The sequence below is a fragment of the Solea senegalensis genome, linkage group LG14 (assembly GCF_019176455.1).
Source record: "Solea senegalensis isolate Sse05_10M linkage group LG14, IFAPA_SoseM_1, whole genome shotgun sequence".
NCBI classification, from domain to species: domain Eukaryota; kingdom Metazoa; phylum Chordata; class Actinopteri; order Pleuronectiformes; family Soleidae; genus Solea; species Solea senegalensis.
The window spans coordinates 16,712,101-16,729,799 of NC_058034.1; the positions used below are offsets into that span (position 1 = coordinate 16,712,101).

Sequence of the window (17,699 nt, forward strand, 5' to 3'; positions counted from 1 at the left end):
CATATAAGGTTTCGTGCAAATTGGACAACGTACGGCAAAGTTAGCGGGCACTTCCTGTTTAAAATGGCTGACTTCCTGTTCGGTCAACGGCGTCTCCGTAAACATGTTCAGGGAAGGTCCTGTAACTCACATATCTAGTTTTGTGTCAATCGGACAATGTAAGACTTTACTTCCTGTTTCGGGCGTTCCACTTCCTGTAGGGAGGTGACCTTTTACGGACATGTTGAGAAAGGGTCTGGGGTCCCACATACTAAGTTTCAAGTGGATACAACAATCCCTGTTGGAGCAGCATCAAAAACTATAAATGTAATTCTGTCTGCTGTCACCAGGGGGCGCTGTATTTGAAAATTAATATTTTCATATAGACGTGTTCAGGGCCGGACTGTCATCAATCCCAGCAACTTTGGTTCAGATCGGACCAGGATTGGCAAAGCTGTAACAGTTTGTTTTTTCAGAATTTTCTACCACCACCAGGAGGCGCTGTTTTCAAAATGTACCGTTTCAGCAACACAGTCGTCTTCAGGAACTAACCATCATCAACTAAAGCAAGTTTGGTTGGGATCAGACCTTCCATCACAAAGTTATAAGAGTTTCACTGTCTGTTGTGAAAAATTATTATTATCTCCAACTTTGGCGCCCCCTATCTCGTACGCCATACAATATTTTAAAAAGCTTTTGATAACTTTTGATGCTCAACTTGTCCACATTGATCTCACCAAGTTTGAAGGTGATCGCACAAAAGCTCTAGGAGGAGATAATTGAAATACAAGCTGTCATACTGTCTGCTGTCAACAGGGGGCGCTGTTTTCGAAATTGAATATTTTCATATAGACGTCTTTAGGGCCGGACTATCATAAATCCTAGCAAGTTTGGTTCAGATCGGACCAGGATTTGCGAAGTTGTAGCAGTTTGATTTTTTGTCCCAAAAATCCGACTTTGCGTCGTTGCCATGGCAACACCGTTAAACGATTTGTCGTCATATTGATCACGCATCATCTACCATGTGTTTTGACTGTTGTCACTAATTTTGAGTGCGGTACGATTATCTGTGTAAAAGTTATTCCCGAAATCGTAAAAAAACTTTTTTTTTGTGTATTTTCTTTCACCACAAGGAGGCGCTGTTTTCAAACTTCACCGTTTTTTCATAGACGTCTTCAGCCATGGCCCATCATCAATGGTAGCAAGTTTGGTTCGGATCGGATCTTCCATCGCAAAGTTATAAGAGTTTTGTTTTTCTGATGCGAAACATCAGAATCATCACGAACTTTGCCGCCCCCTATCATCACGAACTTTGCCGCCCCCTATTTGATTTGACCGTGAGCTCCTCAACTGGTCCACAGGGACCTCACCAAGTTTGAAGGTGATCGCACGAAAACTCTAGGAGGAGTTAGTTCAAATACCATTGCTGCGAATTCGCCAAAATCGCCAAAAAATGGCCAATCAACCCAAGATGGCGGATTTCCTGTTGGGTTTGGATCATGGTCATAATGTAATTTTTTCTTCATCCTGACCCACTACACATGTGTACCGAATTTCGTGCATGTGCGATATTTGTATTGGTCATGGTGAATTTGGACAGGTGGCGCCGCACTTATTGGCCCCTCCCACATTCAATTTTCAACGCACATTCCCCGAACCTTTTTCAGACGTAAATTTACACCAGGATTGATGCGGTCACAAAAATCTGTGAGTTTTGGGGTATGGGAAAGGCCTCAAAAATGCGATTCATTTGGGGGAATAATAAGAATAATAATAATAATAATAATAATAATAATAATCCTTCCAGTTTCAAGAGGGTTCTTGCAACCTTGTTGCTCGAACCCTAATGAGTGAAAGCAGACACGATGCTCCAGCTGTGGCACCAAAAGCAGCACCTCTTTATTCGTCTGGTATGACTGGACTCATTGCAGTGAGATTGTTAGACGTCTACGGTGACACAGACATCTATGATTACGCAGGTGCACGGAGCATATTTAACTGTTAGCAGTCTGGGGAAAGTCATGAATGGAATTTGAGTTGTATTTTGATAACAGATTCAGTCTGGTCAGAGCAGAGAGATCAGGTTTTTCTGCGATTTAAGAAAAGATTTGAGTACATTTTTTTGTCAGCATCCAACAGCAGAGAGGACATTTCCTTTACAGTCATGGTTCCTAAACTGCGGTACGTGTACCGCCAGTGATACGCGAGGTATGTGGGTATGTGATTGGACTGGAGCTGAGGAATTAAGTAGAAAATAACAAAAAAATAACAATAATTTAAACAATTAGAGTCACCTTATCTCTCGCTCCATCTAAATCTAATTTCACGGTATCAGTGCCTGAAGTATATGTGACGAAGAGGAGGATGATGAGAGAGCAAATTGTCTTATTGGGAATAAATCTGCCTTCTGTGAAAAGTATGCAGCTGACTTTGCTCGACCTTACACGACTGTTGGTGTTAATGGTGTTACTTTTTCTCAGGTGGTACTTTGGTATAAAAAGTTTGACAACCACTGCTTTGGAGGAGAGGATGTCATGACATTTATCATTTATGTCCAAATACTAGGTGTCCAGCAGTTGAAGTGCACTTAAAGCCTTAGTTAATTCTGGCTAAAGCACAAAATGGGAAATAATTGGCGGCTGAACATAAAATAAAGGCATAATTTACACGTTTCATTTAAGTTTTCTAAAAAGAACAGTGGTTCAGTGGTCGCAAGAGATTACTGATATTGACTTATTTTTTTAACTTGTCTTTCCTACAGCAGGATGAGTGTATGCCTCAGATTCTTACAGACAGTATGTGAATGCTACTTGACCCTGTTTTATTCAAGGAATATTTTTTTGCTTCCCTGTTTCAAATATTTCAAATTCTTTGGGCAAGTTACATCACATCTGGAGTAAGATATCGAGGTTATTCGTGTGAATGTGCACTCATCCAGTTATGAGAGGTATTTAGACATTCTATACCACCTGACCTGACATTACACATACGATAGGAACACAAGTGATGGACTGTCATGTCATGTTGACCTTCAGAGCCTCTATCTCCTCAGTCAGTAACATTTTCTTGTGTCTCTCATTGAACCCGAGAGGAAAAGTTCCAAGTTAAACTTGTCACCAAAGCAATTAAAAGCAACAGTTGTGCCTTTGTGCCACAGTTACACAAAAAGGATCCGTGTGAATCTGTGATCGATTTCTTCAGAACTTGGCTGAGTAGTTTACACCAGATAAATCAACACCTCAGTTCCTATCGAAACAGCTCACAATGACGCAGGGCGATTTCCAGAGAAAAGTGTTGCTAATACTCACTGCATACCAGCTATGAAATCTACTTTGAACAAGCTACAATGGAATCTGTTGCGTAAACATTAAGAAATGTTCTGTACCATCTGTCACTTTGGACATACAGTAACTACCGCTCAGCACCGACTTCCTGCGGACCAATTCATCATCGCCGAGTGCTCCGGACGGGCTTTGGCGATGGGGTTTTCCATTACACCGAACCGTAACACGACACACATCATCTCTAAACCAATTCACCAGTGAGATCGCCATCTGTCAGAGGCTGTGAGCTTAATCAAAGTACAATTTCTGGAACGTTACTCCATCCCTGTATGTGTGTGAGGATCCAACTTGATGGAAACAAAATTATGCCAGGACAATTGCAACACAGAGGCCGTCATGTCCAGCTTTGGGTATAGAATAGAATAGAAGAGAAGAGAAGAGAAGAGAAGAGAAGAGAAGAGAAGAGAAGAGAAGAGAAGAGAAGAGAAGAGAATAGAATAGCATAGAATAGGATAGAATAGAATAGAATAGAATAGAATAGAATAGCATAGAATAGCATAGAATAGAATAGGGTATGTTTCCTGAAGTGAGTGAATGTTATTCTCCAATGACGCACAATAACAACATTGTTTCCTCTTGCCGTGACAACTATGTATGCCCATGGACTCACATACAGGATGTGCATACATGCTTGAGACACTTTTAAGGTCCTACATTTCCCACAATGCAACATAAACCATGCTGTTGTTGTTTATCCAACAATGTCGGGTACATGAGCACATCTTTTGAGCTCTGTGTGACGCAGTTTGTGGCACTCTCACTTATAAATAGCCAGTTACTTCTCCAAACCCCAACTGAGATGATGACAGTATCAGGAGTTTTGCCTTCAGGGCACCAGAGTTTCTCTCGTCATCCAACTGTTTTCACAGATTACAGTGTTGAACATGGTGAATAAACCAAATGCTCATTTGTATTATAAAAGATTAGTGATGGACACATTTTGCTGTCACATGCAAGAAAGACACAGACAGCACGTGCTGTGCTGACATGGACACACCCCCTGTCAAAAGAGGCTGCACACACACACACACACACCCACCCATGAAGCTATGTATTTATATGAACTTGACCTCTTTGGTTCTGACATTTGAATAGTGTCTTTAAACAATAATCATAAGAAGAAAAACAAAGTTATGATTTAAACATCACCATCTAGTGTCTTAAGCTGGAAGCATGAGCATAATGACAATAAAATCAGAACCTACACCCAGACGTTCTACATGTATATTCTGCTTATTCTAAAACGCCTGTGTGTACAGTACCAGAGCGTCCACATCAGTACACAAAGCAAACAAAGGGGTGGAAGAAAAAAAAAATCACTCTCAAGAAGAGTTATTAAGTTTTCCTGAAAGATCCTGATCATCTGCTGTCACTGCTGTGTACAGGTGGAAAGGTGATTCCTACAGAGAAGCAGGTAAAGCCCGTGGAACAGAGTGGGAAAGAAAAGAAAAGGTAAAAACTCACCGGAGAGGCTCATCGGCCGCCTTGTTCACTGCTGCTGTCTCAGTGTACCGTTATGTTAAGTCGACACAGGAGGCTACAGGGAAGAGAGAGAGAGGGAGAGAGAGAGAGAAGAGAGAGGAGAGTGAGAGAGAGACGGGGAATGAGAGAGAGAAATGATCCACATGATCCACATAAACACAAATAAACACTAAAAAAAAAAGTCCTCATGCAAAGTGTCCTCTTCAGGAAATGTGCGTTGCTGCGGTTTCATGTTGCTGTCTGTGCGTATTTCCATTCCATATGGTGACCTGTTTTCATCAATCGGAATCATTTGCAAACTGAAGGGGGACTTATTCAGATCCTAGACCCAGACACACACACACAGACAGACACAGACAGACACTACAACATCCCTTCATGTGGAAAATGTTGGATCACCCCCTCAAAAGGAAAGGTAAGTGATGGACAGATGGCGTGAAAAAGTCAAATTGCCTCAAGGAATAAATGCGGAGGAATTTCCCCTGCATGAAGAACATATTTAACAAGCCTTTAAGCTGTCAGGAATGCTTTGTGGTCTGCTGGCCAAAGGAAGAGAAAATATGTTAATAATGTAGGCTACTGCCATACCAAATATGGCAATATTGTTACGTCTGGGCTCTGGCGCGCATCTGGAAGCGCTTAGCCTCGCTGAATAAAGGCGCTGGAGAACCAGAAATAGACACTGTTAAACGTATTTTCTGCCCACACCTTTAAGACTCACGGAGAAACTCGACTGATATTTTAAACGTGGCCACAACAACAACCTATAAACTGACAAAGGGCTTTAATGAGCTAATTATAATCAGTGTAAATTAGACTGAAGTGGTTCTTAAAGTGACATTAAAACACCTTTTGTTGCACGTTAACACAATATCACATTATCTCTGTCATAAATGTGTAAACGTGTTTGATATGATGCTCATGAATAAACTATTACCGCGCGTAAATACGCACGCACACACAGTCAATGTCCAAAGTGAACTTGATTTGATAAATGTGAGAAGCGAAATGAAAGGGGGCATAATAAACAAGAAGGGGGAAAATGTGAGACGGAAAAGTGTGTTCAGATGGGATCCGGTGGTGGTGGGGGGGGGATCCATTCGAGAAAGGAAGAAAGAAAGAAAAAAAAAGAAGAAGAAAGAAGGGAAAAAAAGAAAGAGAGAAAGGTTTAGACAGGGTGGAGCTTAGGTCTTGGATGGAAAATGCGCCGAGAAACATTCCTGGCATAGTTTGGGAACAGTTCAGTAGGCAGCCCAGGAACGACGTCAGCTTATAGAGCACTATAAAAGTGAGGAGGTGGACGGAGCTCAGCAGACTGCAACCGCTTTACCAAGAGCTTCATCTACTCTAAAGGAGCCCCTATAACACTAGAGACTTACCAGCAGACAAGTCAAGAGAGCCAGACGACTGAGAGAGTGAGGGAATACCTATCAGGACTCCTCTGAAGAACACATTACGTCTCCTTTTCACTGGGACCGGGATTCCTCTTGAACGCGCAAAAAAGAACATTTATCCAAGATGCTGATGCTTACTGTTGTCGCTACCTTTTTGGGAAGCCTGAACTTGGTGAGTTATTTCACTGTTTTGGTTTGTCTGATAGAGAAAATCAGTGTGGTTGTTTATTTAGCCCCAGGAGAGGGAAGCGTTTCAATTATAGTGGATGAAATGCCAGGATAATAATCTGTGTGACATGGCTGTGTAATGTTTCACTCTTTAACTCGGGGGTTTATGTTGTTGGCTGTACAGGTCCTTTCCTTCTCCTCGTGTCCCTCCGTGTGTGAGTGTCCCCTGGAGATGCCCAAGTGCGCACCCGGCGTCGGCGTCGTCCTTGACGGCTGCGGCTGCTGCAAAGTCTGCGCCCGGCAGCTGAACGAGGACTGCAGCCTGACCGAGCCTTGTGACCACACTAAAGGGCTGGAGTGTAACTTTGGGGCCAGCTTTGCTGCTGCTACTACTCGTGGCATCTGCCGAGGTATGTAGAAAGATCACTCCCTCACCCCCAACCCCCCCAGGTGTGCATGATGCCTCTAGTTAGTTTTGTTTATTTTATTTTTTTTTCCACTTTGAAAATAAAATTGAATTCAGGAGTAATGCAGCATGTGTGTGACTTCAACACCGTGGAATGCAGCTCGGGGGAAAGTTAGACTAAACCTCAAAGCACAGACAGCCAACTGTGGAGGGAATGAGACTCCTCAGGCAGCCTGAAGAATTTCACAGTTTAACTGATCTTTATCTGGCAGCCATGTGATGTCTTCAGCAGACATCTCTGAGCAGAGCAGGAAAGAATAACATTCCTTTCCTCCTGTTTTTTTTCTCTCCCTGCTACAGCCAAGTCAGAAGGCAGACCATGCGAGTACAATAGCAGGATCTACCAGAATGGGGAGAGTTTCCAGCCCAACTGTAAACACCAGTGCACATGCATCGACGGGGCAGTGGGATGTGTCCCACTGTGTCCACAGGAGCTCTCGCTGCCCAACCTGGGCTGTGCCAACCCCAGACTAGTCAAGGTGGCAGGCCAGTGCTGTGAGGAGTGGGCGTGTGATGATGGCAAAGAGACAGACATCCTGGAGAAACTCTTTGGAAAAGACACAATGACTGATGAGCTGGAGAGAGACCTCACCAACAGGAACGAGCTCATTGCAATCGTGAAGGGAAGACTCAAGACCCTACCAGGTAAGCAGCCTACATTATAGAAGTACTTATGTATATTTATCTGAGGAGAAACATTGCTGTAAGATGTTAAAATGAAATGTACTAATGGGATCTTTTTTTCCCTTCTACAAACAGCATTCATATCTCAGCCTGAAGTCCACATGTTTGACAGCCAGAAGTGCATCGTCCAAACCACACCCTGGTCCCAGTGCTCTAAGACCTGTGGTACTGGCATCTCCACCAGAGTCACCAACAACAACAGCGAATGCAAGCTGGTCAAAGAGACAAGAATGTGTGAAGTGCGGCCATGCACCCAGTCATCTTACTCCAGTCTAAAGGTAAGCATTAGCCACTATGACTGAATGAGATGGGAACATGCATGACGCTCCAAATACACCACTGCTTGATCTGAAACTCAAACTAACCTCCATCCCTGTTGCTTGTTCCTCTGCAGAAGGGAAAGAAGTGCAGCAGAACCAAGAAGTCCAGTCAGCCGGTGAAGTTCACCTACGCCGGCTGCTCCAGCCTGAAGAAGTACAGGTCTAAGTACTGTGGCGCCTGCGTGGACGGCCGCTGCTGCAGCCCTCACAAGACCAGGACCATCCGGGTCAAGTTCCGCTGCGAGGACGGCGAGACCTTCAACAAGAACGTCATGATGATCGAGTCTTGCAAGTGCACCTACAACTGTCCCCATGCCAACGAGGCGTCCTACCCATTCTACCGCCTCTCCAATGACATCCACAAATTCAGAGACTGAGAGATTGGTGAAGAACATGCAAACTCCCCGACGAGAGGAAGAACAGGTCATCAGCGCCAGCGGTGGCCGTTGTCAGTCCAGACGAGCGCAGGGGTGTAAATAGTCGACCAATCAACTACCAGCTTCTTGTTGTAACTAGATTCCCAAGGAATTGTGGGCTTACATCATGAGGACTTAATGAAGTGCACTGTTTGCTGTGACTAAGTCAGCATTCTTAATTAGAACTGCTTCATATTAATGGAGCATCTGAAGTAGCTTCGTTATGGAGCAAGATGTAATAAATATTTGTACATTTAATTTAGTGGCTGATATCAATTCACTGTGTATATGTTGATCCTTTATTCAGACATGACCCAGACTGTAGACTTGTGTGTGCGTATGTAGATATGCACTCACGTAACCTTCAATTAGCATACCATCCTGTATCTTAAGAAGATGCGACCTCTGGACTTGTTTGACAAGCGTGCGGTTCCATTCCTTCCTGACGTGGGCATTACTGTTCCATGTTTTGTGGCAGCTATTGAACTCCCTTCATGACAGAAAAAAAAAAAAGACAAAGCGAGACATGTCAAAGGATGAATGAATGTTTTTATTATTGTTATTAATATTATTTATCGAGAAAAAAATGTAGCTACTTTATTTGGATATTATGTGTCATACTGGAATAAATTGTAAAATGATTTAATTTTATATGCTACAAATAAAATGGATTTATTTATGAAATATAAAAACTGCCTGTGTTCACTCTTTTCAATACTAACAAGTTACTACTTCCAGAGAAAATCCTCCGGTTATGTCATTGTCACTGTGTAGACCAGACCAATTCTCAGACCAACACTGACCAGGGTCAGTCTGTTCTTATATAACTCAACCTTGGAGTCTCTCTCTCGCTCCCTCTCCTCTGACTTTCTGTTCTGTGGAATGCCATTCTGCAGCAGCACAGACTGGCTTGCTTTCATTTGATCTGGCTAAGCCACACACTTGACTGATCCTGAGAAGGGTGGGGAATTAAGTCCACGAGAAGCAATGAGTACGGGAGTATGCCAAGAATCTTAAGTGCTGCCCTGAATGGGCTTGGATTAGACACCATGCAACATGGACAATGACTATTATTGTATACTACGAGGTGTATACAGAGCATACGTTCCCCAGTAAGCCTTTTTCACACGGTGGAATAACACCACCAAATTGACCTAATTCATTAGAGGTTACGTTTAAGCGTGAATTGGTCGCGTTGGCCTCGACTGGCTCTTTAACTGCGGGGATCTGCTAAAGTGTTGCAAACAAGCCCTTCAGAGCAAGAGGCGCTTACGTTTTTGCCCTCCAGGATTCACTTAACAGGCATTAAGAAATGATATTATGAGGTGGGGGAGGAGGACAGGAAACAGTAGTGACATAGTTGCCTCTGTGGTCATAGAAAATTCAAATTCCCAGCTACTGGAACACAGGGTTGCTACTGTCACATAAACACCACTTAGCTCCTCCGCTGATGTTTTCATTATGCGTGTTTACTCAAGCTCAGATTGGTCCAACCAGTATTAAAAAAAAACATTCACTATTAAATGTACAAAAACACGAGTATCGCTTTAAAAAGGATGTGTTATTTTTAAGACTGGTGTCAAATGCTTGCACCTGGTATAAATACCTCCAGTACAGTTTCAACAAGGGCAGGGAGAGCAGAGCTCAGGGGCAACGACAGGGAAGGGTTGCTTTTTTTTTTTTGATCCAGGTAGAGGGAGCGGCTCAGGAATGCAGCAGTGGCTCAGAAAGCAGACATCCTGATGGGCGGCAGATGTTGGAAAATATTTCAGAGCAACATGTTCACTTTAGCGAAGAAGACTTTTCCAAAAATACACAAACACTCCCAAGTAGTCATTCGTATCCCCAAAAAGGCATTTTATCTCCTCACAAACAACGACATAAAAAGCTGTTTGTCTTAATCAGCGTGGCACGTCTGCACAGCACTGTGCATCTTAATCAGGGGTATTTAATAAGGAGGTTGAGCAGGACACGTTGCCTTTGACTGAACTGCATACCACACAGGATGTGCCCACAGAGGTTTCTCAGATTCCTCACATAAAAGGCTTCTGAGGTTTACCTAATCACAAAGATGTGTGGCCGCCCTTTAGAGCCTTGATATATAGTCAAAACACTTTCAGGGAGACCTGTTTTTGCTCTTTCCCTTTCTGGTACTTCCGAGAAAAAAGGAAAAAAAGAAAAACTTCCACCAGTCCTTCATAGTTTGGAAAGTGCTATGCAATCACATCGTCATTTGTCTCGTTAAAACAATGCAGCTAATGTGATTATGTAATGCCATCTGTACGTTACGTGAGCAGTCCTTTCGCTCATCCGTAGCATTCTTTTGTAGCGCAGACAAAGACTGCAGTGAGGTTCGCAGTCTCTCAGCCTCAACTGGAGCCCAAAGATTATGTTTATTGTGAGAAATAAAGCGCGGAGGCCCTGCCAGCACAGAGCAAACCTGTAAAAATCTATTACATCTCAGACACTCCAGCAAACAAGACTCTCACACAGCGGCGCCCCTGCAATTAAATCACTCAGCGACTACATCTTTCCTCCCGAACTTGAAATATGTTTATATGACAAAGACATTAACGTTAAAGCTTCATCAAACACGACGTCATGCTTTCGGGATCAAGAGTGGCCATTACAACATACTGGAGGCTGCGGCGCACTGATGTCAGCTATATTTTACAAGCCCTGTCTATAACCTCAGGTTAATATTCACTGTAAATTAGGAAGTCAGGAGCAAGAAGCAAAGGAGGCCACCAACTGCAGGCTTCAATTTGTTTGAGGAAGCACCATCTGCTGGTCGAAGAAGTACAAAGCATGTGTAAGGTTGTTTTTAATTCAGACTCTCACCTGTTAACACCTGCACATACTGTATATAAAGTCTAAAGTGCTTTTATCTTTGTTTATGAAATTACCTGTGGGTTATAAGTTTAAATGAAAAGGTATCTGCAAAAGAAAGTAATTGATACCATTTTAAAGCTGCAGTGCATAATTTAGATGATTTGCATTATTATTATACTACTGCTTTGGTCTTCATGAACTAATAACTGGAATTATTATTTCATCTGAAAACAGACTTGACAAGCAATACCATCAGACCTTTGTGTGTATACACCAGCAGCGTAAATGGCAAGCATGGGCAAGAAGCATTTAACCAGTCAAACAGATGAACAAGCACATTTTCCTTTTGACTTTCTAACTTAACATGGACGTCCCTTTTGTCTTTTCATTCATATTCCGCCCTGTTTGCAGCCGTCACGCTTTACTAGCACAACGCCGCTGTTCTCCTAACGTGGCGCGTGGGAATATCACCAGGCAACACAGAATCTTAACACTGCTTTGCTCCGAAAACACAGACAGAGTCGTGTGGAGCTGATAGTGACGTAAAATGCATACATTTGCCAAATCCTGAGAGGGTGTGGGGCCCTACAATGACAGCAATTCAAGCCCTCTGACACACCCATCAGATCCCCATCTGAAATTACATAAGCATTAGTGATGAGTAGGCTTCGTGAGAAATCAGAGTTCATTCCCACCCAGGCTGCTGGATTGTGCAGCGCGTCTCCAGAGGGCCGCTGGCTACTGCAGTGAGTATTTGCGCAAACAAGCTGAGCATTGATGGGAGAGGCAGCACTCAGTCATTAGGTGACTTGAATCTCGGCCAAATGGAGGAAACGTTGGACTGAATAAACTCAAAGAGGGCACACACCATCGACGTCTGAGCTGCTGCCGGAATTCGAGGCTCTTGTTTTTGCTCGACAACGGGAGACAATAAGGTCTCATAATCAGCTGCTTTGCTGCCTTTGCTTCCAATTTAAATGCCAAAGACTTAACTGACAGCAGCGCCTCTGGGGTCCATTCATCCCAAAAAAATAAAAAAAAAGCTATTGATTTGTTATTATTCAAGCGGATCCTTGATATTCAGGGATGAATACAGACAGAGAATTGCTCCACTGAATGTCTAAAGAATACCAAATACAAGTTCACAATCTGAATTTGATTAACAGCCACAAAATCAGAAGGAGTGCAAGTCTGGGAGATACTAGTTCACAAAAATAAGAGCATGCATTTCTTTTCACAAATTATTGAAGCTGCACCACAATAATAGATGTGAAAAACACATGTTCTTGGTAAACATTTGACACTGCGCCTCCACGACACAAGCAGTTATCGGCCATTGGATCAGAACTGTGCCGATATTCCTATATGGAACATTAAGTGACAAGAATAATGTATTTTCCGACTCTTTTGTCTCGTTCGTGCTGGGGCAATTGCAGTCTGGTTTCCACTTTCGAGGAGGGATGAGGGCGATTAAGGCCTTAGTCATTATACTGTCACCACTTTTCCCCGTAACACAACTTCTGATTTCTTCTGCGTCTTTTGATCTTTACGACTGACGCTCGTGCCATGGAAATGTAACTAATGAGTGGCAACTATGACTCGAGGGTTCGTGCACTGAGAGCGTGGCCCCTTGGCCTCCCTTGTCACAAACTGCAATCAAATAAACACACAAGGACAAAGATGTATAAATATGGGAAGGAGCACTTGCACGTGCACTAGTTGCCATGATGCCAGCGTAAAAACTGACGTGCGATGACATCATGTCATGGCCTATTTACATGTCATTTGTATGAGTTGTTTCAGGCCCTGTGTGATATTTAGTATTTTTCTTCCACTACACTCCGCCATACTGAGCCAATTAGAATGTGTCAAAGAAGACATATTAAGAAGAGTTTGACGAGTAACTCAAGACCTAGTGAGATGCTTAAAATACCGCCTGTTCAACTGCTTTCGATGCAAACGCTGAGATTTTTCCTTCTGGAAGATTATCTACCATCACATTTGCTGAATGTTCCTGCAAAAACCTTTATCACAGCAGTGCTCAGCGATTGTTTATGTCTATGCCGAGAAAAGGAAAACAACCTTGCAGCTGATCACGACTTTAGTTTAAGAGTCACTCGGTGTTTGGGAGCCTTGGTGGTCCAGGCATTTAGTGCACCGACTATAAACTACCCAGGTTTTATGATAGAAACCAACAAGTCCCACTGCTGTCAGCTGAGAACAACCCCAACCCTCTTATGGAGGATCAAGCAGTAGAAAATGAATGGATGGAATAAAATAATACTACGCGTTACCCTAAACAATTTGCAAATCCAAAAATTGCAGAGTGGCTGCAGGCCACGGAGATCTTTAGATACTCCCTTTTCATCTTACTAAGAAGTAACCAGTGTGTATTTTGGGAATATTAGCTGAGATCAGGTCATTGAGGATAAAATTGCCCCATAATGTAGTAAATAGAAAACAGTGCAACTGCTGTTTCACCATGATAACTCAAGGCTGAAGATAAAAGCACAACAGAGACATCAGCGGGCTCTGTTCGTTTGGACTGTCAACTTGAGACAACACAGTTAAAAGGGAACAAGTGAATCACTTCCTAAGAGCATGTTAATAGGAATCAGTCTCCAAGGTGAAAACATCTGTTTGCGTTGAAGTGGGGCAGTGACTTTTGTTTATTCTAAATGGATGATGAGTTTAATCTACCAAAGCCTCTGGAGCACTTCCTACACGGTGATTTAGTGTACAGACCGTGGCACGACCTCTGCTACTTCCAAGGTACGTGAGGGAGGGAAAACGGCTTATAAATACAGAATCATTTCATAATACATAGACTCAGTCTCAAGGCATTTCTCCTCCGAACAACACAATATACAACAACACGTGCTTGGGCTGCGGGCCTTCGTCAAGCCCTGATGAAGAAAACAGTGGAGGGCAAGTCTCAGAGACTGAGCTTGTGTATACAACGTGTAGTATTACAAAATAATTGTCATGAGATTTTATAACAAGCTCAACAATTAAAACAACAAACCACGGAGAAACCACATTAGTGGAGTCTTCACTGCATCTTTTTAGGGAAAAACAGATGGTGGCGTTTAACAGCGTTCCTCCCGTGCTAAGTATCACCTGAACGTCAATTCAAAATATACAAAAAGCATGCAAAATTGTAGATGAAAAGTGTCTGATTTGACAGCCATTTAGGATGAGATTAGTGACATCATAGTTGCCTCTGGAAACAGGATTTTGTGCTTCAGTATACCTGCCTTCCCCGATGAAGACGTCTGCAAACTCCAGGCCGTTTCTACACAGCAGGGCCGTATCCTTACGCTGGCCTCATAAAACCCTCAGCTCTGCACGCAGTACAATTGAGCCTGAATCAAGACTAATTAAGTGCAACCAACTTTAGACATTTCAAAGGGCAATTTAGTTAAATTGGAGGCATTATTTCCAATGCCTGTGTTCTCGGCGAACTAAAAACAGCTCAGATTAACTTTTAAGAGCAAACAGTAAGAAAGGCTCAGCTTTTTTGTGGCCGCACGGAGCAGCTTTATTGAGATAGAAAATTAAGAGAACCGCTAAAATAAAATGGGTGGTAATTTAACCTCGGGGACACCAGAGTAAAAGAAGGAACAGATGTGAAGGCACCATAGGTTATTACTTTACACTTTCATCCACTTGGTTACGTTACGTCAGCCTCGAAATGAAATGTGCTCTAAAGTCTAGGGTCTAACACTGAGGATGACTTATTGGTAGAAATTGAATATGCTAACAATGTTATGTTAAAAAAACTATTTGGTTTTCATAGCATTAAAAAGTACTTTCTTACATAGACTTATATATTTATATATTATAAACTTATATAAGATTATATGAGAAGTCAGTAAGAGAAGTAAACAACGGTGTGGTTGACAGGAGACGCCCCAGCAGGACGACAATGAATAATTTGTCATTTTTGGGGATTATCCAGAATTTACTCACTCTTTTACACTCTTTTTGTGTAACCCTAGACCAGGGGCGTCAAACTCAAAATGACCTGGGGGCCAATGAGCATCTAGGACAGTAAAGAGGGGGCTGGTCTAGAGAAAAAAATAGGGGGAAAAAACAAGTGTTTAGTAATGGGTGGGCACTATGAACGCAATATCTCATCATATCATCGCAATAAAAATATTCCTGATGATATTTCACATAAATTGAAAGTAAACGTACATGTTTTGACGATGGAATGGTGTATACTTCACAATAAAATAATACAACACTTGACAAATGTAACGTAATGTTGAATGTGACACCTCGCTGGCAGTTGTTCCTCACACGCTGTGTTACAGAAAGGTGGTGGGCCATGTTTTCATTATAACATGATATTTAAGTGGTGGGCCACATGTAATCGATGGGGGCTGCATGTGGCCCGGGCAGCTTCACATGTTCTGGACAGCTGCTATCAAACTTTTTAACCTAATTCATCTGATAGTTACATTACGTTTGAAGAGTTCGAACTTTAGATTGTTTCATAAAAAAAACACAAGAAACTGTTATAGTGAATCTGAACATGTACGTTACCATTAACACTACTCAAAGGAGTAGTTAATGAGTTGGGGTCTGCGTGTCCTCTCTCACAGAGGGATGCGCAGTCAGATGTGAGATCATTGCCCCCGACTGCAGAGGGGTGGAAAATGCGTCATCGGCAGTCATCACAGTGCGGACATCAAAGACAAGCCCGTCCATAGGGGTTAACATCCAACAGAGGTTAGCAGAGGTTATAAAAACACATCTACAAACACTGGCCAGACCAACGGGCCATACCATCAGTTATTACTGGCACCTTGTTGTCGCAATAAACCAACATGAGGTAAGAGGACGGCGTGTCGAGGCACCACATGCGTAAAAACATTCACACAGGGAGACACCCAGAGGTGTCAGGAAAACCAGAACGTCAACATTAAATTTTATTAGCTGATGGAAAAGTGAGACTAATGTTCTGGGTGACCAGCGCCGAGCTGGTTTCACTTACATTTCAATTAAAACAAACAGTCAACATTACCTCATGCATGTTACACAAAGATATGTGTAATGTGCCGAGAGTCCAATGTGTTGAGCCTCGTCTCACAAATGGGTTTGTTACTGATCATTAATTGGCTCTTTATTAGTCCTGGATCTTTTTGCTCGTATCATGTGATTTTTACGAGCAGAATGAGTTTTTCCAGTTGGTCAGTTCGTTAGTGGCGGTGTTTAAAGTGGCAGTTTGCATCTGCATTGACCAACTCGCCCCTTTATTTTGCATTTCTTGTAAAAGCTCCTTTAGTGGCATAAACTATTGTGATAAGGACCATCAACAGCCACTGACAAGGTAAAGAATTAGCTGAAAATAAACTGCTAAACAGACAAGGTGACCAAAAAATAAAACTTTTGTTTTGGTTGGTATACTACCACAAATATCCGACATATGTACTACATCCTTTCCAGAGATATTTCCAAAGAAAAAGTCTTTATTAAGAATAAAAAGTATATTTCCAGACGTAAAGGATGAACCTGCAATTTAAACAATGAAATGATTTTCTGTGTACACAATAATACATCTGGTAAACCTAAGCTTCTCCTTAAAAAGAGACCGAAACCACGGGTGATTTAATGTCAGTTTATAAGTCTGCCTCCTCCCTCACTTCACCCTGAACATGTGGCCATTATTATTCTTATCTGCAGTCGTCAGCTGCTTTACCTGTGTGAACAGGCCCTGATGATTTCACAGCATCCTCCTTAGTCATGTTGCCCTCAGCGCACACTGTGGCAGCTGAATTACACTCAGTGGGAGCAGAAATGTCTTCATTCATGCTGCTGTCAGGGTCAACATTAACGTCCTTGATGTCTCCTGGTTCATTTTTAATCATGTCACCGGCAGGGCTTTTGGTATCAACGGGCCTATGGATGTTTTCCTCATCATTATCGCCCCCTTCCTCTCCCTCTCCTTCACTACTGTCTTGGATCTCTCCCTCCTCGACGTCTTCCTTCCCTGACTCGGTCTTGGCCCTTTTCTCCTGTGGGGGTTTAGATTCAGGCCTGGTCCCTCGGGTTCCCGTCCAGATGTTGGTTGCCTGTGTTGTGGGAGACTGTTGCAGGAATGGCGAAACTTGGGTCACGTCCACTTTATTTTGGTCCACTCCTTCACCCTTTGTTAATGACGTAGACTCAGCTGAAACAATATGACCCCATTTGTGTATGACATGATTAAACGCGGCTATTTCAACAGTGAAATTCTTGCATGATCAAAATTGTACACAATGTTATTAGAGTGATCATTTGCATAGAAATGTTTAGACACAGAACAGACCGGGGGTGGGGGTGGGGGGGGCTGAGAGGGTCAGTACAGACAGTTTGGGAATGACGACGCTACGTTCTTGGCTCCATGCTTGTTTTCCAAGATGAGGCAGCATGCCAAGCAATTAGTTATGCCATAAAGTAGGGTGGACGTGTGTGAAAACAAGACTGTGGAGTAATTGACTGTAAAACAATAATTGTGAATTATGAGCAATTATTCCAAAACACAATGTCCCTGCAGTCTGATAAATCATAAAACCTACGCCATGAGTTGCATGTTCCCATGTGCGTTCAAATGTACTTTAAACCTC

The 17,699-nt window shown here is 42.7% G+C and overlaps 2 protein-coding genes across 3 annotated transcripts in view; one reads left to right on the forward strand and one right to left on the reverse strand.

The window, feature by feature from the left end:
* Nucleotides 1–4,793: 4,793 nt before the first annotated feature.
* Nucleotides 4,794–17,699, reverse strand: part of znhit6 (zinc finger HIT-type containing 6) — a 37,198-nt gene continuing 24,292 nt past the window's right edge. The window contains exon 10 of one of the 2 annotated variants that reach the window (XM_044044354.1): nt 4,794–4,860. In XM_044044354.1, the coding sequence (XP_043900289.1) occupies nt 4,838–4,860 (23 nt within the window). In that variant the 3' untranslated portion in view covers nt 4,794–4,837. Of the gene's footprint in view, nt 4,861–16,009; nt 17,264–17,699 lie in introns of those variants that run through there. The other variant, XM_044044352.1, reaches the window with a different exon arrangement.
* On the forward strand, nt 6,096–8,934 carry ccn1 (cellular communication network factor 1). The gene is made up of 5 exons (XM_044044355.1): nt 6,096–6,371; nt 6,552–6,777; nt 7,134–7,478; nt 7,593–7,795; nt 7,912–8,934. Exons 1-5 carry the CDS (start codon nt 6,324–6,326, stop codon nt 8,212–8,214), a joined length of 1,125 nt encoding a protein of 374 aa, XP_043900290.1. The 5' UTR covers nt 6,096–6,323; the 3' UTR covers nt 8,215–8,934.

Excerpts from the sequence above, each read along its gene's own strand:
- ccn1 (XM_044044355.1), top strand. The coding sequence starts at position 6,324 with ATGCTGATGCTTACTGTTGTCGCTACCTTTTTGGGAAGCCTGAACTTG. Across the intron at positions 6,778-7,133 it reads TACTCGTGGCATCTGCCGAG|CCAAGTCAGAAGGCAGACCA; the intron begins GTATGTAGAAAG and ends TCCCTGCTACAG. Across the intron at positions 7,479-7,592 it reads AAGACTCAAGACCCTACCAG|CATTCATATCTCAGCCTGAA; the intron begins GTAAGCAGCCTA and ends TTCTACAAACAG.